At 53.3% G+C, this 23,207-nt stretch overlaps 2 protein-coding genes across 7 annotated transcripts; one reads left to right on the top strand and one right to left on the bottom strand.

Annotated features, from left to right (window-relative positions):
- The first annotated feature begins 19 nt into the window (after nt 1–19).
- Nucleotides 20–19,991, top strand: SRRM2 (serine/arginine repetitive matrix 2). Of its 6 annotated transcripts, XR_010323598.1 has the most exons (16): nt 65–142; nt 3,368–3,638; nt 4,485–4,592; nt 4,796–4,960; nt 5,140–5,217; nt 5,675–5,737; nt 5,842–5,874; nt 6,096–6,146; nt 6,318–6,410; nt 7,045–7,237; nt 8,596–15,233; nt 15,942–16,223; nt 17,235–17,348; nt 17,514–17,627; nt 17,790–17,951; nt 19,920–19,991. XR_010323598.1 is itself a non-coding variant. In XM_064295410.1 (15 exons), exons 2-15 carry the CDS (start codon nt 3,397–3,399, stop codon nt 17,797–17,799), a joined length of 8,181 nt encoding a protein of 2,726 aa, XP_064151480.1. In that variant the 5' UTR covers nt 65–142; nt 3,368–3,396; the 3' UTR covers nt 17,800–18,308. The 6 variants fall into 6 exon arrangements, 5 of the variants coding, with proteins under 5 accessions (XP_064151482.1, XP_064151480.1, XP_064151479.1 ...); XM_064295410.1 differs by lacking the exon at nt 19,920–19,991 and having other exon boundaries at nt 17,517–17,627; nt 17,790–18,308; XM_064295409.1 differs by lacking the exon at nt 19,920–19,991 and having other exon boundaries at nt 17,790–18,308.
- On the bottom strand, nt 18,690–21,596 carry ELOB (elongin B). Its single transcript, XM_003417661.4, has 4 exons — nt 21,537–21,596; nt 21,246–21,380; nt 20,010–20,115; nt 18,690–18,853 (listed from the first exon to the last, which is right to left on the bottom strand). The coding sequence occupies exons 1-4, from the start codon at nt 21,537–21,539 to the stop codon at nt 18,741–18,743; spliced, it is 357 nt and encodes a 118-aa protein (XP_003417709.4). The 5' UTR covers nt 21,540–21,596; the 3' UTR covers nt 18,690–18,740.
- Nucleotides 21,597–23,207: the final 1,611 nt, after the last annotated feature.

The following is a 23,207-nucleotide window of genomic DNA, read 5'->3' as shown; positions in this document are numbered from 1 at the left end:
GGCCCGAGTAAGCGAGGAGACGTCAGCATCGGCTGAGGCGGGCAGACCAGCGAGGCGTGGCGGCGGCAGCGGCGGCTCCGGGCCTCAGGGGACTCGGGAGCTCGAGCAGCGGCAGCGGCGGGACCTCTCCCGATCAGAAAAGGCAGGCGGCGGCGGCGGCGGCGGCGGCGGCGGCGGGTGAGAGGGTGAGGGAGCGCGTGAGCTGGGTGGGGGAGGGGCGGCCGCGGCGCGAGGCCAAGGCGCGCGGAGAACGGCCCAGGCCGCCTCGCGCACGCGCTCTCGGCACCCCCGGCTTGTGTGGACGTCTTAGCCTGCCTGCTTCCCTTCCCCCCTCCTGCGGCTCCTGTTGCGCGCGGGCTTCGACTCCCCGCTCTTCCCCCATGGTAACGGCGCGCGCCGCTGACCGCCCTCGTGCTCGCGCGCTCCGGTCGCGGCGGGCGCGCGCGCTCCTCGGTTCCTCGCCGCTGCCCGCGCGTGCGGCCCGGGAGGGCCTTGTCGGCGTTTCTGAGGTGCGGGTGGTTGGGTGGCGGAGGGCCTGACCCCAGGTCCTTGCCCCCGCCCCCGGTCTTTTTCCTCCGCTTTTCTCTCGGGTGGTAGGCTCCGCCGACCCCCCGGGAGGCCCGGGTTCATCCCACTCCTCCTAGACTGCGGGGCGCTGCGCCGCCCCCTCCCCCACCCCGGGAGGCCGAAAATAGGCCTCGGCGGCCCAGACGGCGCAGTAGGGCCTGGAAACAGTGCCCCATGAAGCACAGCGCGTGGACTGGGTACTATTTTCCATGGAGTATTTGGGGTGGGGGGCGTACTTTAGAAGAGCCCATGTATTCAGCTCAGATCTTAGATTTATAGAGTGCGCACCGCGTGGTCCTTTTTTCTCCACTTTTTTTTTTCCGTCACTTCTCCAAATTCGTGCTAAAGCGTGGGACGCTGTCCAGTCCTTGGTTGTGGAGAAAACGCCGGAATCTGTTTGAGAGGTCTGGCGTTCTGCTTCAAGCACTGTTTGGTGCAACGTTTCTGAGTCTTTTTTTTACAGAGTCTCAGTTACTACTCACACATCTCTGTATTCTGGATCGAGAAATTTAAAAGTTTGTTCTGTGGTCTTTCCTTGTGTAATCGTGTTCTATCGAGCCCACTCAGCCACTGTAATGCCCCAGCCCTGAGCGTGTTGTCCGTATCTTGCATTTTCTTGGGCATTCTGCCTCTCTTCTTGGTGCATTTTCTCTTCTTGAGTACCTGTACTGAATTTTAGTTTTTTCCTCTGCCTCTTTTATTTGGCACCCCGATAATTTTCCCACAGAAAAAAATTCTCCTGTTTTTGCAGCTCGCTTTTACTTAGTGCCTGTACTTTGGGTACATTTTGCATATCCACAATTTATGGACCTAGTTATAAGAATCTGTGTTTTATAAAGTGGCGTGGTGGTTTGTATGTGTGTGGTTGATATTCCCCTTTGCATGGCTGCTTTCCTTTCAGTGTTTTGAGCGCTGCCTTGGATGCCATGGTATTGGGTTTTTCTTTTTTGGCTCCTCCCCTAAAAGTTCTGTAATTCGTTGTGCCGTAATACCCTTATCAACTTAGCAGCTGCTAGGGAGTGGGCGGATTTTTGTGTGAGGTGGTATGGAAGTGTGCCTGAATGGTTAACTGAAGAATTTCAGGTCAGAAGCATTCTCTAAGGGAGCAGCAGATTTTAGGCAGGCCATAGAGGAAAGAAGGACTTAGGTGTGGAGAGTGGGAAGGATTGGTATTTAAGAAAATAGAAATAAAGATAGGAAGGCAGAACATCTATTTTCTGTGCTGTAAAGGAAGTTTGTTTTGTTTAATCTTTTTGTGCATTTGCATTTGCTTTCCCTAGATAATGACCTCACCTGTCCCTCCTTTAACCTGGTATAGTTCCTTTTTTTCCTCCTTCATTCTTTTGGGTCTGCTGCTTGGGTTGAGTGGTCATTTTGGAATCTCCGTTCTTTTCAGCATCTTTCCTCCTTTTTTCTCTTACCACTTTAGTGCTTTTTCTAGTTATTCATGTGATAATTCTTTGTTTTGAAGTTTAAGTGTAACTTTTTTTATCTGATTATTTCATTTGCTTTTCCTCACCTCTGCCTAATGTGTCTTCTTTGCCTGAGCCTTGGGTCTTTTCCTGTGATAGTTTGCCCTCACACATTTATGCTTTGTAAAACTGTCTTGGTGAGGATGGGCGAGAGAAAGGAACGAAGAGTGTAACATACAGCAGGAGACAGGAATATGTGTGGCTAAGAAATCTGAGTAGAAAAATGGGGGCCTGGTGCTCTTTAGGGTCATGCGTGGGGTGGGAGGCATAGGAGTAACAGGAGAAAGGGTAAGGTGAGGCTTATAAGAGAATAACCAGAAAGTGACATTTAGGGTATCGGTAGTGAAAGCCAAGGATGGGTTAGTATGACTGAAAGTGAAGTGTAGAGAATATTGGTGGGTTTAGGGCAAATAGGGTAGAGAAGCTGTGAGAGTAGTTTTAACAGTGACTAGTTTGATATATTTAAATAGAATTTGAATTGAAAACAGGTAGTATTTAATGGGAGCTAGAGTCGACTGGTTTTTTAGTAAGATTTGGAGAGAATTACCAATCAAATGAGAAATCTTATTGAGAAGGAAATTAAGGGAAGAAAATATCAATCAGGACAGTGGAGAGGAGCTATGAATATTTAGAATCAAGGAAGTGGCCTCTTATCTGGGAGGTGAAGTATTAGAGCATTATGTATCTAAAGTTCATGTGGTTTCTGATGTGCTTTCTGGCCTTCATTCTGAGTGAAAGGCTGTACAGGACGCTTGTTTCTCTTAACCAGTCAGGCCACTTGCTCAGATGAGTATGGGCCCTTTAGTCCATTTTGTATATGTACGGTGGCCTCAAAGCCTCAGGTTGTATCTTGGAAGAGACTTGGACTACAGGCCCTAGGATGCTACAGATCTGTGTCTGGTGTTGGTCATGCCCTATTTGGAGGCCTCAGTCAGTTACCAGAGGTTAGGAAGATGCTATTTGTGTGTATTGGAACCAAAGCAGGATAAAGGGACGACAGCGGAGAGATGTGAGAGAAGTACGATTCTTGTTGGTCTAGGGTGGAAAAAGACAAAAATGTAGGTGCAAGCAGGAATGATTCAGAATTCTGTGTAAGAACACTGGGGGAAAGCCTATGAGAGCTGGTCTGTGATTTGGTGGAATGTGAGCAGTGCGGGAAGGACGAAAAAGCGAGACCTGATTAGGAGACCAGAAGGACAATGAAGTACAGTGTGCAGCTAAAGGAGGCTAGTGCAGAGATAAATGTTGAAGGAGAGCAGAGACTTCGGTGGTGGTAAGTGGTTAGTTTGGGGCCAGGGCCTGACCCGTGTCTCCCCGCTCCCCCCCAGGAGCGGTGGTGCCCCCCGGGCACGGGGCCATGTACAACGGGATCGGGCTGCCGACGCCCCGGGGCAGCGGCACCAACGGCTACGTCCAGCGCAACCTGTCCCTGGTGCGGGGCCGCCGGGGTGAGCGGCCTGACTACAAGGGAGAGGAGGAACTGCGGCGCCTGGAGGCTGCCCTGGTGAAGCGGCCTAATCCTGACATCCTGGACCACGAGCGCAAGCGGCGTGTGGAGCTGCGATGCCTCGAGCTGGAGGAGATGATGGAAGAGCAGGGGTGAGGGAGGGCTGGGGGAGAGCCAAGCTTTGAGTGAGTGCAGAGCTGGGGGAGTTAGGTACTGAGTATAGGGAGCTTAGGATTGGTTGAAAAAGGCTTGGAGAGGAGTCATAGTAGGGGAGGTGATAAATGCTGTAGAGACATAAAAAGGACACTTGCAAGTGGGAGATGAGAAAACTGCCTGGGGCATAGGTGGAACCTTGAGGGAGTCTTTGAATCATTTAGTTTTCAGTCATTTAGCTGGAGGCACATGGGGAAAGAGGAGTACTGAGGAAGAGAAATGTGCTTTGAGGGAGAGGTGGAAGGGCAGAGCCAGGCAAAGAGCTAGCTAAGCTGACAGGTATTGTTTCTGGTAGAGAAGAGGAAGGTAAATGTATTTAGGGATTGAGGCGAAGCCTTGGAAGGCAGGAGAGGCAGCACTAGGAAGAATGTCCTTCTGAGGAGACTGTGGGCTATAGTTTTGGAAAAGAAGCACATCTAGGCAGAAAACCTTTTAGAGCAGTGGTTTTTCAAACTTCAGCAGTGGCGCCCCTTTTATGTAATGCATGTTGTCCTGGTTGAAGTTGGGGAGGAGCACCCAGAACTCTGCCTGCTTAGTTTTCCTCTCTTAGCCCCTGAAGTGTAACATGTTTAAAATCCACTGTTCTAGATGGTGTAGTAAGAAGGAAGAAAGATGATGAGAAAAGATCAGAAGGATTTATGGGAAGGGCCTTTGGGTGATAACTGAGTGAAAATTCTGTGTGTGCATGGACAGGGAAGGGCCCTGTTGAGAAGAACGGATGTGTCGACCTGGAGACAGGGAAAATGTCCTGTCAAGCCCTAATCCTGGAGGGCTTTGTTCTTTAGGTACGAGGAACAGCAAATTCAGGAAAAGGTGGCGACCTTTCGACTCATGTTGCTGGAGAAGGATGTGAACCCTGGGGGCAAGGAGGAGACCCCAGGGCAGAGGCCTGCGTGAGTGCCCTTCCTGATGTCCTCTGGACTCTGTGCTGCTGCTTCTGCTGTCTTCTCTCACCTGGGACCTCCTCCCTGCCTCTGTCCTTCCATTTCCCAGACCCATGTGGCCCTGCTATACTTTTGTCCTGAATATGCATTCTGTCCCGTGCCTCTGCTCTTTGTTCACTAGCTCCTTTAGACTTTTGCCTTATTCCCTCTAGTGTTACTGAGACTCACCAGTTGGCTGAATTGAATGAGAAGAAAAATGAGCGACTCCGTGCTGCCTTTGGCATCAGCGATTCCTACGTGGATGGCAGCTCTTTTGATCCTCAGCGTCGTGTTCGAGAGGCTAAACAGCCAGCACCTGAGCCCCCTAAACCTTACAGGTATGCCAGGCCCAGAGGCTAGGTGTTCACTATCAGCTTGTCTTCCCAATCCTAAGCACCGTGCTGTTTTTTTGCAGTCTTCCCACAGTCTTCATTTTATCACATTTTGTTCTCCTGAAGTTGAAATGTCTAAGGAATTTTATCTTGGTACTGATTTCAGCTTCTTTTCATCTTTTCAGTCTTGCCCGGGAGTCCAGCAGTTCTCGCTCACCAACACCAAAGCAAAAGAAGAAGAAAAAGAAGAAAGACAGAGGACGGTAAGTCAGTTGGAAAGTTACTTTGGTAGTCAGGACGTATCTGTGGTATGCTGTTCTCTCTGGAAATTGAGAATTCTTGCTTCCAGGAATCAGGAGGCATTGAACTGTGAGGAAAGTCAGGGAGGAAGTTACTAGTCAGGTCTCTGTTGTAAGAAGAAATGTGTATGTGTGGGCTGCTTCAGTAGGGAAGGGCTGAGTCTGCAGCTGTAATTAAGAACTGGCTAGCAGCATTTTGAATATCTGGAATTTTTTTTTTTCCTCCCATTTTGAGGTTTGCTGATTTAAGGAGATGTTTTATGTGTCTTGGAGAATAAAGAGAATTATTGGGCTTAGGTCTAGGGCATTGGTGGTGGTACGGTTGGGGTGCTTTAAAAACCTTGTCTGGGGTGGATTGTAAGTGAGGAAGGGCTGGGGAAAATGTCGTGTATATTGATATTGTTTTTGAACCTATCTTTAGGAGGTCAGAGAGTAGCTCTCCTCGACGGGAGAGGAAGAAGAGCTCAAAGAAGAAGAAGCACAGGTATGAGGTTATGAGGTGGGCGTACTTGGAGTGATTACAGAAAGCTTGATGAGCGCAGGCCTAGGGGTTGATTTATGTTTTTTTCTCTCCTCCCCCCAAAAAAGGTCAGAATCCGAGTCCAAGAAACGGAAGCATAGGTGAGAGCTCTTTGGATTATAGAGAAACATAGTGGCATGTGGGAGTGTTGCTTGATGGGTTTGCTCTTTCTTTTCCTGGCCTCCTTGAGGTTTTTTCTTCTTGGAGTACAGCTCCAGGAATGGCCTGTGTGCAGCTCAAGTCCTCGATGTTCCCGATTCCCTCTATTTCGTTTTTTGGTTTTATTCCTTTGTCTTTCTTAACGCCGTGTCTTATTTCCCAGATCGCCCACGCCAAAGAGTAAGCGTAAATCCAAGGACAAGAAGAGGAAGCGGTAAGTGAACTTATGTGAATCTGAGGGGTATGTGTTTGGAAAGTGGATGAATTTCACTGGCAGGGAGGGGAGACTCAGTTATGTCCCGGACTAGTAGAGGGTTAGAGAATGGGTGAGGGTCACCCAGTATAGGTGTGACAGCACCCTGAGCTGTGGTGGGTCTTATTTTAGGTCTCGAAGTACAACACCAGCCCCCAAGAGCCGCCGGGCTCACCGTTCAACTTCTGCTGACTCTGCTTCCTCCTCCGATACTTCCCGCAGTCGGTAAGGGGTGGTCCAGGAGGAGGGGAGGGAGAGGGACTGGTGAGTTAATCAATTTAATATTTATTGAGCGCCCACGGTGTGCTAGGCGCTGCACAGACCATTCGGAAGACACGGTCCCTGCCCTCTAGGAGCTGACAGGCTAAAGCAGCAGGATGGACAGACATATACATTTCCCCCTTCTCTTTTTATTTTTTATTTTTGTTTATTTTGTTTTTTTGTTTTGTTCTGATGTATATGGACTGCCAGAATAGGGGGGGGGTTTGTTCGTGGTGTCTGGGGGAGGAAGGAATCCTTACCCTGGCTTCCTTAATCGGGGAAGGCTTCCTGAAGGAGGTGGGCTCAGAGGTGAGTTGTGAATGGGCTGGGTGGAGGGTCTGGGGAGGTTTCGGGGCGGGGAGGGGAGGATAAAAGGGTAGAGGGAGAACGTTCTTTGGGATCGTGTTGGGAAGAGAAGGACCAGAGCGGACTGGACTTGAATTTCAGTATGAATGATTTGAGTCTTCTGACTGAGGCAGCTTTTTGGAAGAGGGTTGTACAGTCAGCAGAGATGGATGGGAGCTGGGGAGGGGGTTTTCTAGTCTCCCTTGAGCTGATATCCCTCCTCCCTTTCCCCTTCCTCATTTGCTCCCTTTAGGTCTCGGAGTGCTGCAGCTAAAACCCATAGAATCGTCTTGACTGGGCGAAGCCCTTCTCCTCAGTCAGGATGCCAAGGGGAGGGAGCTGCACCCTGCAGGGAATCAAGTACCACTAACACAGGGCAGCCGAGTAGTCCTGAGCCCTCTACGAAGGAGCCTAGCAGCCCTCACGAAGACAAAGACAAGAAGGAGGTACCTTCCTGAGTTAAGGGTATTCATGGGGTTGCAAGGGAGTAGGCTTAGGATGTGAGTATGGAGTGGAGGGGAGAGGTAGTAAGAAATGAATTCAATTGTGTGTGCATTTTTTTTTTTGCATTTTTCATTTGTATCTAGTGCAAATATCTTCAGAATTTTATATTTTTAAGCCTTCACTGCGTGTGACATAGGTTTTACATCACTGCTCTGTGTATGCACATACATAGATCGAATTGAAACAAAAATTTCTTTATTTAAATCGTGCTGGTTGTGGCTCATTAAAGTTTTTCAGTTCACTGGGTTGCTACCTACAGTCTGAAAACACTATTTTGGAATGATGTCTTCAGTAAGGCAGTCGCCAGGTTATAAATATCTGATTTACAGTTTGTATGCAAAAACAAACTGCCATAAAGCCTCTTATATTAAAAACTTGAGTTAAATACAGTATTATGCGATGATAAATGCACGTGCTACTTTGTGATGCTCATGAAAACTGGTTTGGAAGCGTTCAAGTGCGTAGAAAGATAAAACATATAGTATGTGTTCAGACAAACGTTTGATTAACTGATGCTAAGTAAGAAATTTATGTACCTGTTGAGACTCACCTACAAATTCAACTTAAAGACGAGACTTAAGAACAGATCTTCTTTGTAACCTGGAGACTACCTGTAGCTCTTTTCTTTTGTATCTTCTGTTCTAACAGAAACCCTAGTCATTTTTGTTTGAACTATTCTAGTATAATTTAATTGCTCTATGCTAAATTCTTGCCTTTCCCGTTTATTTTCCATCTCATTATCCAGAGTTACCTTTCCAAACTTCAAGTCAGATCACCTCAGAAATTTTATTTCCTACTGGTTTTGGGTTACATTTAAAGCTTTTATAATTTGGCCTCCTATATTTTCTGCGCTCCAGTCATCCTGGTCTACTTTTTTACAGTTTAAACAAACCATGTTATCAAACGTCTGCCTTTGTGCAGTTTCGGTGTAGTTATCTATCCACAAGAGTAAAGTCATGTGCTGCCCACTTGGGGAAACTGCTTAACTTTCCACGTAAAGCTTTTTTTTTTTTTTTTGGTTATAGTGTTTTGTGAGAGTATTTGTTGTACAGTGTTTTTTTCTGTACGTTGTGGGACCCTTGGGCGAGCAGACTACGTTATGTTTTCCTTTCTGTGCTTTATATGGTGCGATCCCTTGTTATTGATTGAATAGTGCTGCTGTGATGAAGAAAAGGACCAGTTGGGGCATTGGGATGCATAGAAGAAAAGTTGCACTGGGAAGGGTGTTGGAATGCTAGGGCTGATTAATGCTTACATATGCCTTACGTATTCTTATCCCTAATTTCTCTTCCACTCTCAGAAACCTGCAACTCGACCTAGTCTCTCCCTGGAGAGGAGCAGCACAGGCCCAGAGCCACCCGTTCCCACTCTGCTCCTTGCTGAGCAACATGGCAGCTCCCCACAACCCCTTGTAACAACTCCCTTAAGTCAGGAGCCAGTGAACCCCGCATCTGAGGTCTCCCCCACGCGGGGCCGTTCACCAGCTAAGTCTCCTGAGAAACCTCCCCAGTCTTCTTCCTCAGAGAGCTGTCCACTATCCCCTCAACCTACCAAAATTTCTCGACATGGCAGCTCTTCTCCTGAAAGTCCTAAACGTGCACCAGCTCCTGGGTCCCGCAGAGAGATTTCTTCTTCTCCCATATCCAAGAGTCGCTCACATGGCAGAGCAAAACGGGATAAATCACATTCGCCTACCCCTTCCCGTAGGATGGGGCGGTCCCGTAGCCCTGTCGCCACCAAGAGGGGGCGATCTCGGTCTCAGAGCCCTACCAAAAGAGGTCATTCTCGGTCCCGATCCCCTCAGTGGCGTAGATCCAGGTCGGCGCAGAGGTGGGGACGATCTAGAAGCCCCCAGCGGCGTGGCCGCTCTAGGTCTCCTCAGCGACCAGGCTGGTCCAGGAGCAGAAACACCCAGAGAAGAGGCAGGTCTAGGTCAGCAAGGCGAGGCAGATCACACACTCGATCTCCAGCCACTAGGGGCAGGTCTCGTTCCAGAACACCTGCCCGGAGGGGTAGGTCCCGCTCTAGAACACCCACGCGGCGGAGATCTCGATCCAGAACATCTACCAGACGGAGGTCTCGTTCTAGAACACCAGTCCGACGGGGCAGGTCTCATTCTAGAACACCTGTTAGGCGGAGATCTAGGACCCGATCGCCGGTACGGCGTAGGTCTCGTAGTAGATCACCAGCCAGGAGAGGTGGCAGGTCATGCTCTAGAACCCCAGCCAGACGTGGCAGGTCACGCTCTAGAACCCCAGGCAAACGCAGTGGCAGGTCATGCTCTAGGACACCAGCTAGACGCAGTGGCAGGTCATGCTCTAGGACACCTGCCAGGAGAGGGAGGTCTCGGTCTAGAACACCAGCAAGACGAGGGAGATCCCGTAGTAGGAGTCTGGCTAGACGGGGAAGATCTCACACTAGAACACCACAAAGAAGAGGCAGGTCTGGCTCATCAGAACGGAAGAACAAATCCAGAGCGTCTCAGAGAAGGAGCAGGTCCACCTCCAGCCTGGAAGTGAAAAAATCTTGCATTTCGTCACGGCGTAGCAGGTCTTTTTCTTCACCAAGATCCAAAGCAAAATCTCGCTTGTCTTTGAGGCGAAGCCTTTCAGGGTCTTCTCCATGTGCTAAACAAAATTCTCAGACGCCACCTAGACGCAGTCGCTCTGGGTCATCTAGACCTAAAGCAAAATCTAGAACACCATCAAGACGAAGTCATTGTGGCTTTTCACCTTCTAATCAGAAATCTAAAACACCATCAAGGCAGAGTTGTTCTAATTCATCTCCTCATCCTAAAGTAAAATCTGGAACACCACCAAGGCAAGGGTCCACGACAGGTCCCCAGGCAAATGAACAGTCTGCATCACCACAAAGACAGAGCTGTTCCGGATTGTCACCAGACCCTGAGGGGAAATCTGGCACATCTCCGAGACATAGCCAACTTGGGACATCTCCACAACCCAAAATGAAAGCGGTGACTTCACTAAGACGAAGCCATTCTGGCTCGTCTTCTCCAAGTCCTAGTAGGGTGACCTCTAGAACACCTCCAGGGCAAAGCAGATCAGAGTCTCCCTGCTCCAAGGTGGAATCTAGATTGTTGCCAAGGCAGAGCCATTCTAGATCCTCCTCGCCAGATACCAAAGTGAAACCTGGAACACCACCAAGACAAAGTCACTCAGGGTCTTCTTCACCGTGCTCCAAAGTAAAGCCCAAAACTCCACCAAGGCAATGTTTGTCTGGATCAAAGTCACCATGTCCCCAAGAGAAGTCTAAAGACTCACCAGCACAGAGTAGCTCTGGATCCCTCTCTGCGTGTCCAGGTGTAAAATCTAGCACACCACCAGAAGAGAGCTGCCTAGACTTCTCATCTCTGCAACAGAAAGGACAATCTAAAACCTCACCAGACCACACATCTGATACTTCAAGTCCAGACGTGAGACAGGCTCGCTGTGAGTCTCCATCTCTGCAGAGCAGATCTCGAACACCTACTAAGGGTTGTCAGTCCAGGTCCTCATCTCCAGTTGCTGATCTGGCACCCAGATCGCCAACAAGACAAAATAGAAGCGGGTTGTCCACAAGTCCTAGGCTGAGATTGGGTGTTTCTCCCGAGCAAAGGCCTCAGTTTGACTCCTCCCCACATCCTGGAACAGACAAATTTTTTCTAAGGCAAAATAGATCGGAGGCTTCTTCAGAATCAAGAGAGAAAGTGAGCTTATCCTCTCAGGAAGATGTTTCTGCATCATCTCCTAGATCAAGAGACAAATTTAGTCCCACTCCAGTGCAGGATAGGCCTGAGTCTTCACCAGTGCTCAGAGATACACGTAGAACCCCATCGAGGGAGAGGGGTAGCTCTGGGTCATCTCCAGATACAAAAAGTCAGAATAGTGTATTAGCTAAGCCCAGACAAGATGAGGAATTGATGGAGGTGGTAGAAAAACCTGAAGAACTCTCAAACCAGATTCTGCCCGTTCTGTCTCCAAAACTTAAAGAAGTGGCTAGAAGGAACTTTGAATCATCTCCTGAGGTAGAAGAAAGGCCTGCTTTGTCTGTACCTCTTGATCAAAGCCAGTCACAGGCTTCTTTGGAAGCAGTAGAAGTTCCTATGGTGGTCTCAGCTTGGAGCGGGCCACAGTTTTCTCCAGAACGGAAAGAACTGTCTAACTCTCCTCCCAGGGAGAACAGCTTTGGGTCACCTTTAGAATTTGGAAACCCAGGCCCTGTTGTTACAGAAATGAATACTGGATTGTCTTTTGAGGTTAAAGAAGATTTGAATGAGCCTTTCCTTAATCAACTGGAGACGGATCCATCTCTAGATGTGAGAGAGCAATCCACAAGATCCTCTAGACGTAGCAGTACTGAGCTCTCACCAGATGCAGTAGAAAAAGCAGGAATGCCTTTGAATCAGAGCATCTCTTCGTTAGTGCTTGATGCTACACCAGGAACACCCTCAAGGGAAAGAAGTAGCTCTGCATCTTCTCCGGAACTGAAAGATGGTTTACCCAGAACCCCATCACGGAGAAGCGGGTCCGGGTCTTCTGGTCTTAGAGATGGGTCTGGGACACCCTCGAGGCATAGCCTATCTGGGTCCTCTCCTGGAACGAAAGATGTACCTAGAACGCCATCGAGGGGCAGAAGTGAGTGTGATTCTTCTCCAGAACCAAAGGCTTTGCCTCAGACTCCCAGACCAAGGAGCCGTTCTCCATCATCCCCAGAGCTCAACAACAAGTGTCTTACCCCCCAGAGGGAAAGAAGTGGATCAGAATCGTCAGTTGAACAGAAGACCTTGGCTAGGACTCCCCTTGGACAGAGAAGTCGGTCAGGATCTTCTCAAGAACTTGATGGGAAACCCAGTGCATCCCCTCAGGAACAAAGTGATTCAGATTCTTCTCCAGATTCTAAAGCTAAGATCCGAACTCCGCTTAGGCAGAGGGGACGCTCTGGATCATCTCCTGAGGTTGAGGGCACATCCCAACCTTCTTCTCGGCACAGCAGGTCTGGCTCATCCCCTGAAGTTAAAGATAAGCCAGGAGCGGCATCCGGGGTGCGGAGTGGTTCTGATTCCTCTCCTGAACCCCAAGCTCCGGCTCCTAGGGCTCTTCTTCCCAGACGAAGCAGATCAGGTTCATCAAGTAAAGGTAGAGGCCCTTCCCCTGAAGGAAGCAGCAGTTCGGAGTCATCTGCAGAGCATCCCCCCAAATCCAGAGCTGCTCGAAGAAGCTCTAGGCCCTCTCCAGAGCCCAAGACCAAGTCTCGCACGCCACCTCGTCGTCGCAGCTCCCGGTCGTCCCCAGAGCTGACTAGGAAGGCCAGACTCTCCCGAAGGAGCTGCTCTGCTTCATCCTCACCTGAGACCCGCTCTAGAACTCCCCCGAGGCGCCGAAGAAGTCCTTCGGTGTCCTCCCCGGAGCCAGCTGAGAAGTCGAGGTCCTCACGCCGGCGGCGCTCTGCTTCATCTCCACGTACAAAGACAACTTCCAGGAGAGGCCGATCTCCTTCACCAAAGCCTCGTGGACGCCAGCGGTCCCGTTCCCGCTCACGGAGGGAGAAAACCCGGACAGCCCGACGTCACGATAGATCTGGGTCTTCTCAGTCCACCTCGCGGAGGAGACAGCGGAGTCGATCAAGGTCTCGGGTTACTAGGCGACGGAGGGGTGGCTCTGGCTACCACTCCAGGTCACCTGCCCGGCAGGAGAGTTCCCGAACCTCCTCCCGACGCCGGAGAGGCCGCTCGCGAACACCCCCAACCAGTCGGAAGCGCTCCCGCTCTCGCACATCACCAGCACTGTGGAAACGCTCCAGGTCTCCAGCCACTCACCGGCGATCCAGGTCCAGAACACCCCTGGTCAGCCGACGTCGGTCCCGATCTCGCACCTCACCAGTCAGTCGGAGACGGTCAAGGTCCAGGACATCAGTGACTCGACGGAGATCTCGGTCTAGGGCGTCCCCAGTGAGTCGCAGACGATCGAGGTCCAGGACACCGCTGGTGACCCGCCGGCGGTCTAGGTCTAGGTCACCAGTGACACGCCGGCGCTCCCGTTCCAGAACTCCACCGGTGACTCGCAGAAGGTCCAGGTCTCGGACTCCACCAGTGACCAGGAGGCGATCTCGAAGCAGAACCTCGCCTATCACACGCAGGAGATCAAGATCCAGAACATCCCCAGTTACCAGGAGGCGATCTCGGTCCCGTACGTCTCCAGTAACTCGAAGGCGGTCCCGCTCTCGAACCTCGCCAGTGACACGCCGCCGCTCTAGGTCCCGCACGCCTCCAGCTATTCGCCGTCGGTCTAGGTCTCGAACGCCACTGCTGCCACGCAAACGTTCCCGCAGTCGTTCGCCGCTTGTTATCCGCCGTCGCTCCAGGTCCCGTACTCCACGAACAACTCGGGGCAAACGGTCCTTGACAAGGTCACCTCCAGCCATCCGTAGGCGTTCTGTGTCTGGAAGCAGCTCTGATGGCTCAAGGTCTGCTACTTCAGTAGGAAGAAATCACTCTGGATCACAGACGCCTCCAATGGCGCTCGGTAGCTCTAGAATGAGCTGCTTTAGTCGTCCTAGCATGTCGCCGACTCCTCTTGACCGCTGTAGGTCACCTGGAATGCTCGAGCCCCTGGGCAGCTCTAGAGCACCAGTATCTGCTCTGCAGCAAGTGGGTGGCTCCCTGATGGATGGTCCAGGTCCACGAATTCCTGACCACCCGAGAACGTCATCCGTGCCAGAAAACCATGCTCAATCCAGAATTGCGCTTGCCCTGACAGCCATCAGTCTCGGCACTGCTCGGCCTCCTCCGTCCATGTCTGCTGCAGGCCTAGCTGCCAGGATGTCCCAGGTGCCTGCTCCGGTGCCTCTCATGAGTCTCAGAACAGCCCCAGCTGCCAGCCTTGCCAGCAGGATCCCTGCAGCCTCAGCAGCAGCCATGAACCTGGCTAGCGCCAGAACACCCACCATCCCAACAGCTGTGAACCTGGCAGACTCACGCACACCAGCCACAGCCGCAGCCATGAGTCTGGCCAGCCCCAGAACGGCAGGGGCCCCTTCAGCCGTGAGCCTCACTGATCCTCGTGCCCCTGCAGCCTCAGCGGTGAACTTAGCAGGAGGCAGAACTCCAGCTGCTCTGGCAGCCTTGAGCCTCACAGGCTCTGGCACGCCCCCAGCGGCTGCAAGCTACCCCTCCAGTTCCAGAACACCCCAGGCTCCAGCACCTGCAAACCTGGTGGGCCCCAGGTCTGCTCATGCCATAGCACCAGGGACTGTTGGCAGCTCGAGAACCCCTGCAGCTATGGCCCCTGCAAGCCTCACCAGTGCTAGGATGGCTCCAGCCCTATCGGGGGCCAACCTCACCAGCCCCAGGGTGCCTCTCTCTGCCTATGAGCGCGTCAGCAGCAGAGCCTCACCCCCGCTTCTCGACCGAGCTAGGTCTCGAACACCACCTGGAGGCTCCAGAACCCCACCATCCCGGATGGCCTGTGAGCGGGCTCCTTCTCCTGCCTTGAGAATGGGCCAGCTTTCCTCACAGGCTGCTCTCCAGCCAGCACAGGAGCGGCCCAGATCCCCTGGCCCACCTGCTTCTTCAGACCAGTCGTCCCGTTCTTTGCCTGCCCAGAGCACCCCTGTAGCAGGGTCTCAGGCTTTCTCCTCTGGGACCGTGGCAAAGACCGCGTCCTCCGTTGGTGACCACAACAGCATGCTCTCAGGCCCTGCCCCTGGGGTATTCCACTCTGAGGGTGGGGAGCCTCCTGCCTCAGCTGGGGCCCAGCAGGCCCTGGCACTGGCCACCCTGCAGCCTGCAAAGGAGCGGCGGAGCTCGTCATCGTCTTCGTCGTCCTCTAGCTCATCTTCGTCCTCATCCTCCTCCTCCTCATCCTCCTCTTCCTCTGGCTCCAGTTCTAGTGACTCGGAGGGCTCTAGCCTTCCCCCGCAGCCTGAGGTGGCCCTGAAGAGGTGAGGGGACTTGACTTCAGAGAACCTGCTAGGGGAGGTGGTGGGCGTGGGTGGGGGAGTGGGGCGGGAGAAACCGTGTCAGGCTTTCGGATCTTTGAGGAGGTATGGGGGACCTTGGCCCTTAAGCTGGGTGTAGAAGAGAATGCTGGGGTGGGGGCTGGTGGGTGAGGGCGGGGACAGGTGAAAGTCGCAGAAGGTTAATTCTCTAGAGGATAATGATAAGTTTTCCGTCTCTACAGAGGACAGAACTAGAGGAAATGGACTTAATTTTACAGCAGGAGGGATGGCAGTTAGACCTCAAGAGGAACTCCCTGGGCTGGAAGGATCTTCAGAGGTCATCCCATCCCTCTTCTGCCTCCAGGCAGGAAGGCCCCGCCCCCAGCCAGCCTGCACTTGGGCCTCCCCAAGCTGCGGCTCTCCAGAGGAAGGAGGCCCCAGGTTTCCACACCTGAGCCCAGGGCCTTATTCCTCTATCAGGGACAGTCTTGAGGTTTAACCTCGTCCTTTGTGCTGCAGGCACCCAGCCTGTTGCTTGTGTTAGCAGAGGTCGGGCCACTTCTACGAGAGAGCTCACTGGCTCTTGGGCGCCAGAGCTCCCAGGGCATATCTCAGGCACCCCTCCTCCACTGCCCTTCTTCCAGGCCAAGGAAGGTAAGGGTTGGGGCTGGGGCTGCCTGTCTCCCTGTGACCAGTTCTCTTCTCCCACAGGGTCCCCAGCCCTGCCCTAGCCCCAAAGGAAGCTGTTCGAGAGGGACGTCCCCAAGAGTTGACCCCAGCCAAAAGGAAGAGGCGCTCTAGCAGCTCCAGTTCCAGCTCTTCCTCTTCCTCTTCTTCCTCTTCTTCCTCTTCTTCATCCTCTTCCTCTTCCTCCTCGTCGTCGTCTTCCTCTTCCTCCTCCTCCTCCTCCTCCTCCTCCTCCCCTGCTAAGCCTGGCCCTCAGGCCTTGCCCAAACCTGCAAGCCCCAAGAAGGCACCCCCTGGCGAGAGGAGGTGAGTGGTCCCTGCCTGATGGAGGGGGATGAGGTGACTTAGTAGAGAGAGGACCCTGGGTCGCCAGCTGCCAGCCGGAGGTCCATGTGGACGCTGTTGTCTGGCTGTGGGGGAGGAATTGGGCTCTCCTCCCCACCTGCTCTGCTGTGCCTGAGACTGGGCAGGCCTTAGTGCTGTCCTCCCCGACACCTAGTCTAACAGGCCCAGGGATTCTAGCTTTGGAATCTCCCCATTGCCGCCGTCGGGCCTCTGGTCTGGCTGCCGTCATCTTCTCCCCCAACTCTGTCCACAGCCTTCTCCCTGTCTCCTTGCCTCCACGCCATTCTCTTCCACATGTAGCCAGAGGGATCTTTCTAAAACGCACATCTGGTTACTTCCCTCCACTCCACAAATCCTCCCGGGACGCCCTGTGGCCTGCAGGATAAAGCCCCACCTCTGCGTGGATGGCGCGTGAGGCTCCTCACCAGCGGCCTTGCCTGCCCGCATCTCCTCTGTCCGCCCCCACATGCCCTGCATTCCAGGGGCCACCATGCTCTTGGGCCCATGCCTTTGGACATGCTGCTCCTCGGCCTGGAACCCCCTTGTCTGCCTGGTGGACTCCTCGGTCTGCAAGACTCCATCCGCCTAGACAGCACCTTCGTGACGACTGCCCTGCCCCACCTCACCCCACCACCCAGGGTCCCCCAGACCCATGTGCAGCCCACCTACAGGGGCTGCTCCCCACACATGGGCAGAAACTGCCCTCTTGTTGACTCGCCTCCTGTACCTGGCTGAGCTCCTCCAAGGGTAGGGCCTTCTTTCTCTCTGCCTCCCCCGCTGCACCCTGTGCCCACCTGCTGGGCGCTCGGTGGATGGTGTGCGGGCGGATGGGTGAGTGAGCGCGTACAGGTGGGTCTCAGGCTGCCCCAAGTGGTGCGAGGTTTGGTGGCCAGGACCTGGGAGGGTGGTCCTGCGTGCTGGCTGGTGGACTTGGTAGGGTTTGATGCTATGTGGACTCACTCTGCTCCCCAGGTCCCGCAGTCCCCGGAAGCCAATAGACTCGCTCCGGGACTCGCGGTCCCTCAGCTACTCGCCTGCAGAGCGTCACCGTCCCTCACCGCAGCCTTCACCCCGGGACCAGCAGAGGTAGGCGTGTGGGTCGGTAATTGTCTCCCACCCGTAGCCAGCTTTGGAAAGCACCCTCGTGTGGCCATTATGTGCTTTTGCGAAATATGTAGGGAACTCCTGTGTGGCTTGGGTGCTAGGAGTGAATGATGGTGTCCCTGTGGTCAGATGTCTGTTGTGTTGCAGCAGCAGCAGTGAACGGGGTTCCCGGAGAGGCCAGCGTGGGGACAGCCACTCCCCAAGCCACAAGCACAGGAGGGAGACACCCAGCCCCCGCCTTGTGCGCCACCGCTCCTCCAGGTGTGTGTCCTCTGCTGCACTCCGGGCTGGGACCCTGGGACTGAAAGGATGAAGGCTTCTTCTTTGAGAGCTGGTTCTTGGGGTGGCCCCATCCTGGGCCTGGCTGGAAGCTTCCCTGTGGCCTGGGTTCTCTGCATTGACTACGTATCTTCTCTGTTGCAGGTCTCCATAAATCTCTTTGGGGGAACTCAACACACCCCATGGTCTGGAGCCATGGGTGGGATCCTATCTGCCCCCACTTAAACCATGGCAGCATCTAACGGGGAGGGCTCCTTTTACCTCCCCCCCCCTTTTTTTCTTTGTTCCTGTGAAATGTTAATCTCTGTGAGTTTTTCTTGGTTCATGTGTTTTGGGGGGTTTGGGGTGGGAGGGATTAAGAATTGGAGCTGGGGGAGGGGAGGGGAGGATGGTTGGGCCCCCACTGCCTTGATCAGAGGGGCTGGGAGGCTCTGCCTGCCCTTCACCCCTGAGTTGCTGGGGGCTAGGGACTTGGCCCTTTGGCAAGGAGTTCCTGGAGGGGCGGGGGGCAGGAGTTGAAATCAGTTGGCATCTACTGCCCTGGGTGGGGTCGTGGCCCCTTCCCCCAACTTTTCTTCATGTTTCTTAAAGGCATTTTGGTTTTTTAAAATCTGTACAGCAAGAGCAACTTTTTCTGTCCAATAAAAATGAGAAATGCAGGAATTGGATCTGTAGGCTGTTTATTAGGATAGTAGGTGGGGAACCAGTGGGAGAGACTGCCACTGGTGGGACCTAGACACTGACTTCAACTTAATACCTGCTGCCCCACAGCCAGGAGCATATCGTCACCTGCTAGAACAGTCACTGGCTCCACAGCTGGGACAGGGTCGTCCTTGGCCTTTCCGCCACCCTCACCCAGGACAGGTGGCTTGGGCTCACCCTATGTTCGTAGTTCTTTGAGGAGTGGGCTCCGGGGGTGGGAAGCCAGACTGGCCCTTAATCTAAGGTCACAGGGTGAGCCTGTGGAGGAATTTAAGGGGAGAAGGCACCATCCAGGTGAGGTGGGGTCAGGAAGAGGTGTGAGAAAGAGGCAGGACCCAGGGAGATACCCAAATCTCTTTTATTGGAGAGGTGGGGCTGGGAGGCAGCTGGGCCTCACTGCACAGCTTGTTCATTGGCGCTGCTTCCTGAGTCCTGTGGCTTCATCACATCTGGCAGCTCAGGGGGGCTGGAGAAGGGCTCGATGCGAAGGGCCTCAAATGTGTCATCTGTGGGAAGGTGGGGGTGGGGGCAGACCACCACACTGTTTTCAGTTGTTGTCCCCTCAGAAGAACAACCTGTGCAGGGTTTGACCTGTGCCATGGCCACCCTGCCACTCTGTGTACACAACAGGTGGATCCAGGCAAGCAAGGGTTGGCTCTAGAGAAGGGGACTGCAGGCTGGAGTTAAGGTAGTAGTGGGCCTGAAAACAAACTGCTGAGCCCAACACAGGCTCTGTGGAGCTGAGACTGCCCTCAGCCCTGGTTCCTTGCAACTTTATCCACGTTTAGCCAACAACCCACAGCCCCTGGGTCCTCAGTTGTGCAAACAGTTGTCAAGCCCCTTTTAAGTTTACAGAAACATAATTTAAAACTTCCCATCCTTTTTTGGGGGGAAGTTAAACCGTTCCCTTTCCCCCAGGTTTCAATACTGGGCAGTTGTGGGGTGTAGCTAATGAGAGCAGTCTTTGGATATGAATACTGGATTATGGCAGCCCTAACAAGTGACCCGGAAACCCTGGTGGCGTACTGCTTAGGTGCTGTGGCTGCTAACCAAGAGGTCGCAGTTCAAATCCACCAGGTGCTCCTTGGAAACTCTGGGGGCAGTTCTACTCTGTCCTCTAGGGTAGCTATGAGTCGGAATCGACTCAATGGCAGTGGATAACAAGTGACCCAACAGCCCAGCATCAGTTTACTCCTCCTCATCCAAGTCTAGACTGCCCAGGGAGGCTCGAGGAGTAGGCAGAATGCACAGAAAGAGCGTGGCATAATGCTGGCTCTGGCAGGGCCAGGCAGCTTACTACTAAGTCTGTGCCTCAGTGTCCACATCTGCAAAACGGTTAACGACAGGGCTTTGGTCCCATGGCTGCCGACAAGACTAAATGGGACAATAGGGGTAATGCCGAGTGCAGGGAAGACTCAACCAGCTGGTCGTATATTGGAGCTAGTATCCTCCTCAGGAATTTTCAAATCATTTATGAGATAGGCCTTAATTTCTATTAAGAATCTCTGGTTTGGTGCTCATTTTTATATGGAGAAACTACACGTGTCATGAGATACTGCCTGTACTTTCCAGGCTGGAAGACACTGCCCCAGAGGTTTGGAACAGCAGCAGGGGCTCCTTGAAGACCCTCTTCCTTGGCTGTGGCCATCCAGGCCCCCTCACCTGCCCGGAAAGCCAGCCCCACTGTGGCTGGGGCTTGGGGCCGTGCAGTCTGACTGGTGAAGCCACACTCGCCCAGTGTCTTGGCATCCTCCAGGAGCTGGTCATCCTGAGGAGAGAGGCAGAGACTCAGTGAGAGGCCCAGGACCAGCCAGAGCATATGACAAGACTTTACAAATCAGAATTGACTATGATTAGGGGCCTCTGGAGTCTGTTTTTCCAGACTTTCCAGGCAAATCTAATTCTAAAGAGCCCCTGAGCCAGTTTGGGAACAGGCAGACCTGGGTTGGAATCCTAGCTTTGCCACTTCCTGTGTGACCTTAGACAAGGTAGTTGGCCTTCCTGATGTGAAGTTTCCTCTGTAAAATGGGAGTTACTGGAATTCTCAACAAGGAACAGAAAGCACTGAGTAGGCACACAGCACTTGGGAAGTGCACAGAGCGAAGGCCTGTCTGGGAGCCCCAGCAGCATCTGGGAGACCATGGAAGCAGAGGCTTTTGGGAGCTGAGGGGTGGTGTAGACTAAAAGGCCAATCTCCCAGTTCCCAGCTAGAATCATATCAGTGCACTGAGGTGAGGATCAGGGCTGACATATCTGATTTCTGCAATGAAATTGAAGCCATCTTTATTACTGCATGATCCATTGGTTTGTAAAGAGAAAAGAGGGCTTCTCCAACATTGGCAGGGAATGGAGAGCATAATAAACGATTTCTTCATGAACAACTGGTGGACTCTGACTTAGCACCCTCCTTTTTGACTTTCGTCTCTTCTATTTCGGCGTAACTAAGGCCCTCAGGAGAGGCGTCTAGGGGGCAGGGTGTGATTCTGATGGGCTTACAGTGCAGGCTGGGAGTTACGGGCATCGGGGTTCAAATCCTGGCTCTGTCAACGCCCTTGGGCTAGTTAAGGGAGCAGGGCAGGGCTGTCAAGAGTCCCCGGGGCGTGGGTGAGACCGCTGAGCTGGGTCAGATGCGCTGTTAGCCTTGCACGCAGCGCCCGGGACGCGGTTTAAGAGCATCCTTCACCGAGACGTCACAGGTGCTCGGTGCTTCTCACGCTTCGTCCCGCTTAATCCGGATGGCAGCCCGCGAGCCAGGGACTCGGACGCGCGTCGGTCCGTCGCGCCACTGTTTACATCAGTGACAACCACCCGCGGCGCCGCGCCCACGCCGGCGATTCCGCGCGCCCGCACACCCCACCCCGGGCCTTCCGTTCCTCGGGCCGCCAGCCCGGCCTGTACCTTGTACAGTCGCTGCTCTTCGGGCGGCCGCTTGAGGATGCCCTCGACGATGCGCTTCAGCTCGAACACCGTGCTCGACTCCTTGGCGTCGGTGAAGATGGTGGTCTTGTGGCGCCGGATCATGAGGAACACGTCCTGGGATCGGCGGGCCGGCGTGAGTGCGGCTCCCGGGGCTCCCCCGCCGCCCCCCGCCGCCCCCCGCCGGCCCCCGCCGCCCCCCGCCGCCCCCCGCCGCCCCCCGCTGCCCTCTAGGCTCCCGGCCCGTACCGCCCCTCCCCCACGCCCGCTCACCATCGCGGAGGCTACCTCTCCCCTCGACGCGCCGGCGCGGCCACGCTCCGCCCCGTTCCCAGCACACCGCGCGCCCGCCCCGGCATGCCCCGCGCCTGGCGGCCCAGCCCCCATTACGGCCCCGCCTCCCCGCCGCCATTTTAAAGTGATGCGGTAACGGGTAGCTAAGACTGGGTACCCGGCCGCCATCTGGGTGCCGGAGCTAGGGGGCGTGCCGATGGGCAGCATGGCTTAGGTGGTGGGTGGGAGAGAGGGAGGGAGGGAGGAGCAATTGCGGGAGGCGATGCAGTCATCTTGGGTATGGCAAGGGAGAGGTCTCCATGTTGATGTCGGGCGAGTTCCTGACACAGGGACCACTTGCTTTTGGGGATATTGGGGGTTAACTGCGAGCGTAGAGTGACCACACAATCCAGAGGGGTGGATGAATGAGGGGCGTCTTAGTCATCTGGTTTGGTAAGACATTTGCGTTGAAGTGTACCGTGAGCTGCCATTATCAAGGGGTCTGACTCATGATTGTAGAGGCTGCTTTGGTGGCTATTTTGCCAAGGTATTTTGTTTTGAACCTTCCGGCCACCGTACTGGAAGAATGACTCTCCTTCCTTACCCGCCCCAGCTTTGGGTGTAGGGCTTGTTCAGTCCACTTCTTCGAGGCTTTTGGGACCTATGAGGATGCCAGAAAAGTGCTGTTAGGGGTAGGAAGCGGGTCGGACGACCTTCCTGGGAAGAAGCAGCGGGGCTCTGCCGCCGTTGGTTCTTGCGCTCTCCAGGGGGACGAATGGGGAAGCTCCCCGGCCCCCTGGATGCTTAGATACACTGTTAGTTGCCGTTGAGTCGGTTCTCACTCATAGCGACCCTACGTACCACAAAACAAAACACTGCCCGGTCCTGCGCCATGCTCACAATCGTTGTTATGCTTGAGCCCATTGTTGCAGCCTCTGTGTCAATCCATCTCGTTGAGGGTCTTCTCCTTTCCACTGGCCTTCCTTTACCAAGAAACCCTGGTGGCATAGTGGTTAAGAGCTATGGCCGCTAAGCAAAAGACTGGCAGTTCGAATCCACCAGGTGCTCCTTGAAAACTATGGGGCAGCTCTACGAGTTGGAATTGACTCGGCGGCAGTGGGTTTGGTTTTGGGTTTTCTACTTTACCAAGCATGGTGTCCCTCTCCAGAGACTGATCCCTCCTGGTAACATGTCCAAAGTATGTGAGATGTATTCTCAACATCCTGGCTTCCAAGGAGCATTCTGGTTGTACTTCTCCCAAGACAGATTTGTTTGTAATTCAAAGATGTCAATTCTTCAGTATTCCTTATTCATTGTCCAGCTTTCGCATGCATGTGAGGAAATTGAAAACAACATGGCTTGGGTCATGGACACCTTAGTCTTCAAAGTGACATCTTTTCAACACTTTAAAGAGGTCTTTTGCAGCAGATTTGCCCAATGCAACGTGTCATTGATTTCTGAACTGCTGTTTCCATGGGTGGTGACTGGATCCAGGTAAAATGAAATCTTTGACAACTTGTCTTTTCTCCATTTATTATGATGTTGCTTATTGGTCCAGTTGTGAGGAATTTTGTTTTGTTTATGTTGAGGTGTAATCCATACTGAAGGCTGTGATCTTTTATCTTCATCAGTAAGTGCTTCAAGTCTTCTTCACTTTCAGCAAACAAGGTT

This window comes from Loxodonta africana, chromosome 12 (genome assembly GCF_030014295.1).
Source record: "Loxodonta africana isolate mLoxAfr1 chromosome 12, mLoxAfr1.hap2, whole genome shotgun sequence".
Taxonomy (NCBI): Eukaryota; Metazoa; Chordata; class Mammalia; order Proboscidea; family Elephantidae; genus Loxodonta; species Loxodonta africana.
Note: the sequence above shows the minus strand (reverse complement) of the source record. Positions and strands in the feature narration are given on the sequence as shown.

Coding starts and splice junctions, on each gene's coding strand:
- ELOB (XM_003417661.4), bottom strand. Junction 20,116..21,245: donor AAGAGCAGCGACTGTACAAG/GTACAGGCCGGG, acceptor CTCTCTCCTCAG/GATGACCAGCTCCTGGAGGA. Junction 18,854..20,009: donor GGGGCTGGCTTTCCGGGCAG/GTGAGGGGGCCT, acceptor ACCTTCCCACAG/ATGACACATTTGAGGCCCTT.
- SRRM2 (XM_064295409.1), top strand. CDS start 3,397: ATGTACAACGGGATCGGGCTGCCGACGCCCCGGGGCAGCGGCACCAAC. Junction 6,147..6,317: donor AAGGACAAGAAGAGGAAGCG/GTAAGTGAACTT, acceptor GTCTTATTTTAG/GTCTCGAAGTACAACACCAG. Junction 17,349..17,513: donor TCACCCCGGGACCAGCAGAG/GTAGGCGTGTGG, acceptor GTTGTGTTGCAG/CAGCAGCAGTGAACGGGGTT.